General features: G+C 37.7%; 1 protein-coding gene across 1 annotated transcript; it reads right to left on the bottom strand.

Moving 5' to 3' along the window:
• Positions 1 to 4,569: 4,569 nt before the first annotated feature.
• Positions 4,570 to 6,749, bottom strand: LOC140279271 (serine/threonine-protein kinase pim-1-like). The gene is made up of 7 exons (XM_072374398.1): positions 6,488 to 6,749; positions 6,155 to 6,307; positions 5,819 to 5,949; positions 5,426 to 5,740; positions 5,052 to 5,232; positions 4,783 to 4,953; positions 4,570 to 4,661 (listed from the first exon to the last, which is right to left on the bottom strand). Exons 1-7 carry the CDS (start codon positions 6,747 to 6,749, stop codon positions 4,570 to 4,572), a joined length of 1,305 nt encoding a protein of 434 aa, XP_072230499.1.
• Positions 6,750 to 11,861: the final 5,112 nt, after the last annotated feature.

Raw genomic sequence — 11,861 nt, 5'->3', positions numbered from 1 at the left:
CCTATCTTGTCACGAGATATTGTTTGGATCTTCATTTGTTGTGTTATAAGGCGTAAGTTAGAAATCTTAAAAATTTTATATATTCCAGTCCTGCATTAAACCCCAGGAAATTATAGTATGACACGTTTGTTAAAAAAGTAGACTACGTTTAATTTTATTTCAAATAAGCAGCATTTGCTCACACAATGTGGAACCATAGACTGTTTCTATCTGGCATTTTGCCAGGTAGAAACTGTTTCCCAGTAACAGAAGGAAAAAGGAAGCGCAAGCACCCACTGATTAATATCAGATATATTATCATGTACACGAAGTACACGAAATTTCTCCTCTGCATTTATCCCATCCAGGTTGGCACCTGTTGAACACATACATGCACACGCACAGGATCACACACTAATGGAGACAGATGCCATACACTGGAGCGGTAGGCAGTCATTCACAGCACCCGGGGAGCATGGGGGTACGGTGCCTTGCTCAAGGGCACCTTGGCTGTGGCAAGGAGGTAGACTGCCACCCCACCAGATGTCAGTCCACCAATCTTTGAGTGGCGCCCTGATTACTGCTCTTGTGATCATGATAGAAAGTTTTACTAAGATAAGGAGGTGCAGATGCAAATTAAATTTATGAAAATCAATCTTACACAGTAGGTTTGAAAGATAGATCTTATCTTAAACTGAGGAATTGTTACATAAAATAATTGAAAATTAAATTAATACAATAAGATTAAATAGCTCACAATAAAATGATAACCTTAAAATAAAAACCTAATTCAAAATATTTATGTACTAAGCTGAAGAAAATGCAGCTGTCAGAGCAGACAACATGAATAAAACATATTTTAAAGCACATGTGTTAAAATAGCCCACTTACTTAAGTCTGTGTGTAAAATAGATCAACAAACTAGGATCTAGCCGAATCATAAGATCAAAAAAGTTTGAAATTGAAATTGAATTTGTGGTTGCTGTAGGGTTGGAGAGAGAAGAGGATAGGAGAAGCAGAGTAGACGAAGAGAGCAATAGAAAGATGCAATGCCACAAGAGTGGGAAGGTAGATGTCAGGTAGATCCTTTGTAACACAAGTGAATCGTCAGCTGTTCCTGTAATTAGAGGAAAAAAACAAGACAAAGTTTTGAAATTCAATATAACATAGGCTTTAACAAAGCTTTAATTTCTTCTGAGCGTTTCATTCCTGCTTGTACCAATAAAAATTAAAAGGTTTACGGTAATCAACTCAGACTGTACCAATTTCGTTTTGTTTTCGTGTTGTTTTAATAGCCAGCCTCTGCAGATGCCTTGTACTCATCCTAAATTGATTTTACTTTGTTTTTTTAAGAACTTGAAAATGATAAAAATTGTCTCTTTTTGGGACTGGATTAAGCGAATGTTTTAAGATGATGCATATACAACAATCTTTCTCACTCCAAGCTGAACTCAAGTTGGCAGCCCTGTTTATATGCTGTTGTAATTTGATGTATCCACCTCAGTTTCACCGTGACAGTAACCTTTTGTTTTGTTGAATTAAGTGATTTAGGTGAAGGTTAAACACCTACAAATATTAGAAAGATTGAAGATAAATTAATACATGACTGCGTGAAGGATTTTACCTCTGTTATGCTGTTAGACAAGATGCTGCATCACAGAAAGTGCTCATTTAAAATCTACGAACTAGGGCTGTATCAATCTGCCCTTTCTTCAGACACACGGTGACTTGTTTGAGGAGATGAGAATAGCTGACCGAAAGCGTAGTCATGTGTGGAACTTTTTCACATCCAAAATAACATAATATTACATAATAAAACAATGCTATGTGGGACGTGTGCCGTCAGACAATGAGATATAGTGGAAAAACCACAAAACTCCTTCAACATTTGAAATGCCATCACACAACAGAGCATGAGGAAGTCGGGTGGCAACACCCATTCCGAAATACCGCCATTCCGACATCCCGCTATTCCGACATTCCGACATGCAAACGTCCCACCATTCCGACATCCCGCTATTCCGACATTCAAACGTCCCACCATTCCGACAAGGCTTTCAGTTTAAGGAAATGTGCGTTACTCAACAGGCGAGTCCCTTCTTTCTGTTCATGCAATTTATATGTTTAACACATGTTTACAGATAATTAAAAACACAAAGTCTCGGCAACTGGAGGAGGAGAAGCAGACCGCGGTGGTTTTCAATCACACACTCCAATGCCACTTGTTTCAACTTCCGAAAATTTAATCCAGGAAAAAAAGGCTTACAAATATGGACCGAAACGGCTCCATAACACGCAGAAGAATCGAAAAGAAACGAAAGTTAACTAAAAGAAAGCAAATACACAGCATGAAGTGGTCAAAATTGGTTTTACGCATGCCTATGTGCGTCTGGCACATGCGTCTTCGGGCTCTCCCACGTTGGTTTGTGGATGAAAGCTATATGTTCAGCTGTAATGTCATGTAAAAACAATCTCTACATGACATTTACTCCCAGGTGTGACCAGTTAGGTCCTTAAGATATCAACAGGCTGTATAAAGCCTTGCGCAACGGCTGTGTGTTTGTGCCAAATGCGCAAAGCCCATCCGCGCTTCCCATAAGTACTCATAAATCACGTGAATTACATGAATAAACGTTCTATGCTGTCATTTCTCTCCTCTTCTATTGGCAAGGCAAGGCAGAGTGCTCGCAACTGTGTCCTGTGCAGTAGCCGTGATATCTGTAATTGCAATTATTACTTTTGCATATGATGACAGCGGGCAAAAGACGCATGGGCTCTCTGGAGAGCTCCGCTCCAGCTGTCTGCTGTGACAGCTCACTGACACTGTGTTTCTGCTTAATCAGTTTCAGTCTCGCCAGAGTTACATTAATATCTGTATTTTTATATTTGACATTTCAGGGGATTTTGATAATAGATTATTAAAGTTTGTTTGCGAGGCTGATATGCCGGCGCAAATACGCGCGCCGGCATATCAGCCTTCATTAGTGTAAAATGTTTTGGGTAAAACATAGGCTATTAAAAGGAACTGTCGGAATGGCGGTATGTTAAAAAAAAAAAAAACATACCGCCATTCCGACCATAGGAGGAAAAAAGTGTCGGAATGGCGGGACGTTTAATAAAAAATTAAGTGTCGCCATTCCGACAATTGGAGGCCAATGTCGGAATGGCGAGATGTCGGAAAGGCAGCATGTAACCGAAGAAGTCATGCTGCGGCGAAGTGAAGGAGTGGACAAAATATACAGACCTGCTGCTAGTTCTGCTAGGGCGAGACAGGCATCACTAACCCTTCTTTTAATGCATTAAGCTTTTGTAAAAAGTATTGGTATCGTTATCAGCATCAACAAAATCACTTTGGTTTTACTTGGTAATGGATCTCAATAAAAATTAGTGCCACTATAATCAATCAATCATGAAATACAGTGAACACAATTAGTAATCAACAGGCTTTTCTGTACCTTATAGCCATTCCTGCTGGACTTCAAGGCACATCTCATCACATACCCTCCATGGCAAAGCCAGGTCCTAAATATCAACATAATTTAGAATAGTAGCAATGAGCCAAATTAATAGAAAATAGAATTGAAAAATACTTAATCAATAGTGGGTGTAAATATCCACTAACACATCCAATGTCTTGATGAAACCTGTCTGTTAATCTAATCCACACCATAATGGTACATCAGACAACACGACAGTACACACAACAAAGCTCCCTAAACAACATAAGGGATATTCATTTATCAGCCTTTGCCATTTTCTGTTGATTTAAAATGCTAAAAACACACTGGACCTAAATACATAAAAACAAGAGTACTAACCACATTTAAATGATATGAGTCTGACTTTCTTACTCTGAACATTTGTTTCAGGAATGCTTATAGTTCTCCTCTATGCTACATACAATGTAAAAACTTACTTTTTTTGAATAGCATACACACTACTGAGATGATCTTTTCAGACTTCTGTACTTTTTTGGAACCTAATGGTTTTCACAGGAGCCTGAGCGCCCCCATACCTCCTGGCAGAGGCCCCACCCATGGGGCTAATATAATTGTGAAACTACTTGAACTAATATTCAAAATGTCAGAATATTAAATAAACATTTACTTTCTTTGAAAATTGTGTCTAAAAATGGATTTTATTTTTGCAATATTTAGGACGATTCATTTTTGCACATCTGAGATCATTCAGTCATCAGTGAACACTTCCTCTCAGAGAAGTGAACACTGATCATTTAAAAACACATTTTATAATTGTTCTGTTCCTCTTGTGCAACACTGTAGATGTACCTGTTGAAGAACTAATACAGAAGGATTCTATTCTATTCTATTGTGTTCTATTGTATTGTATTATCTTGTATTCTGTTGTATTGTATTGTATTGTGTTATGTTCTATTCTATTGTATTCTAATATATATTCTATTCTATCCTATCCTTACATCCTCACATCACAGAGAATGTGACATATTTAGAATGTATATTTATTCCTGTTAAACTCAGACATAACGATTTAGGTTTAAATTTAAACATGAATCAAACTTTCAATAAAATGTCATTTGTTTTGATTAACAGTGTGTGTGTTGTTTCTGTCTCACGTGAACCAAGTGTGATTTGGAAGCTGCTCCAGCGTGGGGCGCTGCTTGGGAACTTTAATCAAACACTGCTCCAAGAAATCCAGGCAATCTGGAGGATGTGAAGAAAAAGAACAAACATTGTTAGGTCTGCAGTGGTCTATCAGAATGTGAACTGAATGTGAAATGAATCTCTTCTTAATGACAGATGTGTGTATGGGTGTTTGTTTTACCTTGAGACAGCGTACTGCTAATCTTTAGTCTCTTCCTGATGAAGTTAGTGGACCTGAAATCTTTGTTGTGGAGCATTTCAAACAGCACCACTCCTACCTGCCACACTGTTGTAGGTCCAGCACTGTATGTACAGGAGTTCAGCCACTCTGGAGGGACATGAGCACTGGTACCTTCAGGATAAAGACATAAGAATAAATGTTAGAGGACAAGTGGCTTTGGTTTTTAAATCATTGATTGGAGAAGAGCGAAATCTGAAGTAATAACATACCATAAAAAGTCCGATACTTAGATGTCTTTTTGTTGATGCAGCTCATTCCAAAGTCTATGAGACGAAGTCGTGGGACATCTGAGCCGGTCTCAATCAGGATGTTTTCAACTTTGATGTCTCTGTGGAAGATGCTGTTTTGTTTAAGGTGGACTGCTGCATCAACCAACTGTTGTATTATAATCTGAAAGAGGAAAAAAAAAACAGGTTAGATATTTAAGCAGAGAGGATGGTGTGACATTTGTTATGGCTTTAAAATATTTTGATAACCATTATGAAATAATTTAAATAGAAAGTGAGACGCAGAAGTGAAAGTGTGACGATGTCTCTCAAAGAATGACATTCACAAAGACTGCAAATATTTTCCATCAGCTTACTTTGGCCTCATCTTCCTGGAGGAAGCCTCCATGCTCTTCGATGTAGTGAGCGAGGTCCTCGGCAGGCATTGGTCTCTCCAGCACAAGAATCAGCTCCTGCTGTAGATCATACCAGTCCAGCAGGGACACAGGTGCTGAGTGCCCTACTGAACTGGCAGTGCTACTTTCCAGCTTCAGCATGACAGCCACCTCCACTGAAATCTGCCTCCCATTCTTGTCCTGAAACATCACAGCAACAAAGAAAGTGTTAGGCAGGGAAAACCACAGTTTATGTTTGCAGAACACTTTGTCCTTAGGAATGTGTTTGATGGCTACCTGCAAGATACAAACAAAACTTTGGTTAGTCACAGTCAGTGAGTGTCTTGAATATGACAATGTGTGTCTAATACATACGGGTAAATGATCTGCTCTCCGACAGCCTGTAAACACAGATCCACAGCTTCCTTTGCAGAGCTGACTTTTCTCTTCGTATTTCTCCTCAAATTCAGCTAAAATAAAACATAAACATAATTTTAGTTTGATAGTACATCAGAAGAATTTCAATGATAATTTACACAGGTTACCTCTAAAAATTCTCTATATATATATTTAAAAAAAAAAACATATATATATATATATATATATGTTTATATTTATATATATATCGTCTAGGTAATACCTAATATAAATACTTATATTAAATATAACGCACTTGAAGCTAAATGTTAAATTTTTTTATTAATGACTGACCTCGTTGGGCATCTATTTCGTCCTTTATGGTCTCTGTTTTCTTTGTTCTCTTCCTGCTTGATGTTTCCTCAGCAGGTAAGGCCTTCCTCTTTCTATTACCCCTCCTTATATCTCCATCAGATGTACAACCATCTACATTGTTGCTACTGGATCCTATAAATGAAAATAACACATTGAAACATTAGCATGATGACACTCACATGTTTGTAATTTGATTGAAAATGTGTGTTTAGATCAGTGTGACAAAGTTAAAGGACATTATAATATTCAACCACTACATCTAAAATGTAAGTTAATTATGCAGCTGTAATTTCACAAAATGCACCAGCCTACCACTTTCCACTGAGGAGGAGGCTGACTCTTGATTTAACCCGACATCCAGGAGTCCCCTCCTTCTCTTTGCCTTTCTTGAGGGTGCCTCTCCATCTTCTGTGACTTTCCTCTTTCCTCTTTTCACTGTCCTGACCTCGTCCTGACAGCTTGTTGAAGGTCCTGCCACCTCAGAGACCCTTGTTCTTTTATTGGTCAACTGCTGGTCGGGACTGGCTTTTCTTTTGGTTGCCTTTGTCCGGCCATCCTTCACTGAACGTGTCATGCTACTGTCAACTTCTACAAATAACAATAAAAAAAAGTTGTAATTTTGTTATTAATTTATCAAATAATTCTTTATCACTCCCCAAAAAAGATTCAGATTACAGACACATAACCAGTGATGATGATCTGAGGAAAACAGGGAGTGTAATACAGAAACTTCTTAATTTGCAAAAACAGTTGTAACTGTTTGGTAACCATAGTATTTTAAATAGTATTAAAATCACCTGCTGACACTGTTTGTGTATTCATCAGCTAAGTTGTTTCCAAACTGCAAAAACAACACCCCAATCTTTTCGTGGTGATTTTCGAAGATTTCTACGATACCCTTTTCTGCTGAACTTCAATTCACCACAGTCTGAACCCTCTGAGACAAGCTTTCTGTCATTAAAAAAAAAACAAAAAGGGAAAAAAAATAACAATTTTGAGCTACATCACTAATTTTGAATAAAGTATTTTTCTTTTCCTTTCCTTTCCATTCTATTCTATTCTATTTCTCGCTCTTCTTTGGATGTTGGCTGCCTTTTGTTTCGTTCTCTGTCAAGATGATCCCACACAGCTTCAATAATGTTGAGGTCCGGGCTCTGCGGAGGATTCATCCCTCCATAAGACCTGCTGCCACTGATTTTCAGTTCACCTCTTCTCCATATCTCTCCCTGTATTGTTTAACGCCTGTAAAACTGTGTTGTCTAAGGTATTTTTCATCAATGCAGCTAACCAAATTAGAACAATTGATGTCTTTTCAACATGCTGCTTGTTAAAAAGAACCTAAATACACAATTTAAAATTTGTGTATTGCTATAAGTTGTCATTTATGTGTTGACAAAATACTGGTTCATGTTTCGAGGTCCATTTTCTAAGCCTGAACTATCTAATGGTCAGTGTTAAGTGGCTTATCAAACCGAAAAACAAATTGATCTGAAAATAGTCAGGTGTCAGAACTGAGTGGAAAAAGCAGCCATGTCTAAAAGAAAAACATTGTTAGACTTTTGGAAAGCCTAGACAACTACTGCTCAATATCATTTCAGTCATTTTGCATTTGGGAACAAATAGAGTTAAGTATGAAGGGTTTTTTTTTTGTGGGTGCTTCAACAACAACATACTGCTGGGAGAGGCTTGTCAATGGTGCAGTTACGTCTCCATGCCCTGGTTCGTGCCAAGGAGATGAATATAAATGACTTTTCAGGTGGGCCTTATCAATTCATGCAACTGCCTCTCTATCAGAGCACGGACAATGGTGTGTCAGAAACTGCCAGCAGACTTCCAAGCCATAAATAAATGCAACTTGTACATGTTTTTTTTCCTCTTCATGACGAATTTTTTGACTGATGCAATTTATACTCCGGAGAAATTAAAGTCCGGAAAATGCAGATGCGGATGAAGTCATAACAGGGTTTGGGGAGAGTGGAAGTAGATGGAAAGCAACAGCGACTTGTGTAAAACTGCATCTCTTTTGTCCAGGGGACCTGTACTACAAATCTTTCGGTGATTTGACTTAACTAATCCTAACCATTGACATCTCGCTAAGCAGTACTATGATGCTGGTTATTAATTTAGTAAGCCAACCCAGGTTTTCTAACTAACATTCATGTAAAACAGGTGGAGTTGGCACTATTAACGCATCAAGTTCTATTTTATTTAATCAATTTCTAAGAGAAGTGATTTGTCAAGAGGGGGTACTTTTAAGTGTGTTGATCTGGGAGAGCTAACAGGATTAGCCATGATAGGTAGTGTGAGTGAGGATAGCTGTATAAGGTGATATCCTGTATAACCGACTTGCTCATTTCTGTGCTTGCACAGCAGCCTGATAAGGAAATATCTCTGAGAACAACATGTTGTAAAACTAGGACCGCACCTACAACGGTCTTCTGAAAGTAACGCCTTATACCAGTACACACACGCACACACATAGAGGAAGAGATAAGATATTGACGCACACACATCTCATAAGGCGGAGACTGAACTCAAGTCTATATAACATCACACCCCTAGACAACGACAGAGCTTTTCCGTACTTTGTGCTGTTCGCATGCATTGTACTGAACTGCTCTCCGCACTTTGCAAACTGCGCAAATAAAACTGTGATGATTCTTATATCGTCTCCTCTGTCTTCCTCCTTCACTGCATCAACGGACTCGGAAAGAGGTACAGGTTAACCTCAACAGTAGTTCCACATCGGCTAATGTGGGCTTGGTTAGCTACCAGGTTGTTTTCAATGGTGCAGAGCCAAGCTTCCACATCCAAAGCTACAAAAGACTACTGTTGTCACAAGTGCCACCATAACTAAAGGAGGCTGAGGAGTAGATTAAACCAACTGAGCGAGTGAAAGCAGGAGATGGATGGGGAGAACTAACAGCCACGCAACACATGCAAACTTGAGATATACCTAAAGGAGAAAAAGTGTGTTACTGAAGTTACAGTGAAAGATACGCCACTATGGGTATACAAGTAATTAAGAACTGAATTAGATCAATTAATCTGGAATTAAATTAATGATATTCAACTAGACAAGAGAAGCGAGCAATTCCACAGAGCACAAGCAAGCTACACAGGAAGTGATGCAATAACCTTAACCATGAACATTAGCATGTCAATTCGTATACAGTCCAATTCAGAAATACACTTAAAATCTTCTTTCAGAAAGTGGCGTACTGATTATTATACATGACAACTGATTACACTGAATTTCAAAAATAGGAGACTGACAGTGCATGTAAAGAATCGGGAAGAAAGTGAAAAATATCCACTGTAAAATGACTGTCATGGAACTGTGTAGCTAACTTATCAGATATAAATGTATGACCTTTCTTGAATTTTTATGTCAAAAGATGACCTAGTGAGTATTAACAAGGTCTTGAGGCTTAAAAAGTTTTAAAGCATCACTGGAGAAGTTTTGAATATTTTTATTATGTGCTTCTGACTTTTTTTGAAGCATACAAACCTTTGTTATTCTCAGGCCTGAAACTGCCATAGCTATGAAGAATGCTGGAGACAGATATCACACTTTAGAACTTTGTTTTCCCGCCTGCCACATCTGTTTAATCTACATTACGTACACATAAAAACACTTGTCAATAATTAAGTTTAAAAAAAAAAAAGGGCACAGTTGCCATCTCCGATAAAATTGGAGAGAAGAAAAGACACTTGCCATCTCAAATGAAGTTATAAAAAAAAATCCGTAGAATTTCGTAGTAGATGCAGCAACTAGACCCAAGACAATGCAATGAGAAGAAGCGAGGAAGAAGTCAGAAAGTCTGTTCATCCTAAAGAATAAACTTATTATTGTCCCTGCCTCAGCGATGAAGCCTCATTTAGCGACCTCAGCTCCATCTGAGGTAAACGTGGAAATAGTTTCTTCTCGTGTGAAAATGTTTGGTCCGTTTTTGCAAATTTCACTTTAAATTCTTGGAAGTTTGGAGACCTTTAAAATGTCCTTAGCTTTCTTGTAATTCATGCCACTGTTTTACATACTATGTATATTGAACAGCACGTTTTGATTTCACTCTATGCCACATTCAAATCCTTCAAAGTGTAAATCACAAAAATTAAACTGTATTACAGATAAACTACAACTTTTTCATAGTTTTTTGTCAGCATGTTTGGTGGTGTACACAAATAGCCAGTCTTATTCTTGTTATGTCCTGTAACATTACCCTATCTTGTCACGAGATATTGTTTGGATCTTCATTTGTTGTGTTATAAGGCGTAAGTTAGAAATCTTAAAAATTTTATATATTCCAGTCCTGCATTAAACCCCAGGAAATTATAGTATGACACGTTTGTTAAAAAAGTAGGCTACATTTAATTTTATTTCAAATAAGCAGCATTTGCTCACACGATGTGGAACCATAGACTGTTTCTATCTGGAATTTTGTGAACAGTAACCTAGGGAAAAAGGAAGCGCAAGCACCCACTGATTAATATCAGATATATTATCATGTACACGAAGTACACGAAATTTCTCCTCTGCATTTATCCCATTCAGGTTGGCACCTGTTTAACACATACATGAAAACGCACACGATCACACACTAATGGATGATAAATTTATGAAAATGAATCTTACATAGTAGGTTTGAAAAATAGGTCTTATCTTAAACTGAGGAATTGTTACATTGCGTAGTCATGTGGGTACGTGTGTCGTCAGACAATGAGATATAGTGGAAAAACCACAAAACTCCTTCAACATTTGAAATGCCATCACACAACAGAGCATGAAGAAGTCATGCTGTGGCGAAGTGAAGGAGTGGACAACATATACAGACCTGCTGCTAGTTCTGCTAGGGCAAGACAGGCATCACTAACCCTTCTTTTAATGCATTAAGCTTTTGTAAAAAGTATTGGTATCGTTATCAGTATCAACAAAATCACTTTCGTTTTACTTGGTAATGGATCTCAATAAAAATTAGTGGCACTATAATCAATCAATCAAGAAATACAGTGAACACAATTAGTAATCAACAGGCTTTTCTGTACCTTATAGCCATTCCTGCTGGACTTCAAGGCACATCTCATCACATGCCCTCCATGGCAAAGCCAGGTCCTGAATATCAACATAATTTAGAATAGTAGCAATGAGCCAAATGAATAGAAAAATGCTTAATCAATAGTGGGTGTAAATATCCACTAACACATCCAATGTCTTGATGAAACCTGTCTGTTAATCTAATCCACACCATAATGGTACATCAGACAACACGACAGTACACACAACAAAGCTCCCTAAACAACATAAGGGATATTCATTTATCAGCCTTTGCCATTTTTTGTTGATTTAAAATGCTAAAAACACACTGGACCTAAATACATAAAAACAAGAGTACTAACCACATTTAAATTATACGAGTCTGACTTTCTTACTCTGAACATTTGTTTCAGGAATGCTTATAGTTCTCCTCTATGCTACATACAATGTAAAAACGTACTTTTTTTGAATAGCATGCACACTACTGAGATGATCTTTTCAGACTTCTGTACTTTTTTGGAACCTAATGGTTTTCACATAGTTTCAGCTACTTAACTCTTCTAATGCCAAAATATTTAAGTCCGTCAGATGTGTTTTTACATTAAACTTTTCATAGGTATGACCAATACCTGGATATTAAATATTTAATTA

Source organism: Leuresthes tenuis, unplaced genomic scaffold, assembly GCF_036924035.1.
Source record: "Leuresthes tenuis unplaced genomic scaffold, fLeuTen1.0.hap1 SCAF_21, whole genome shotgun sequence".
Lineage (NCBI taxonomy): Eukaryota > Metazoa > Chordata > Actinopteri > Atheriniformes > Atherinopsidae > Leuresthes > Leuresthes tenuis.
The sequence above is the reverse complement of the archived record's forward strand: the minus strand, read 5'-3'. Positions and strand labels throughout refer to the sequence as shown.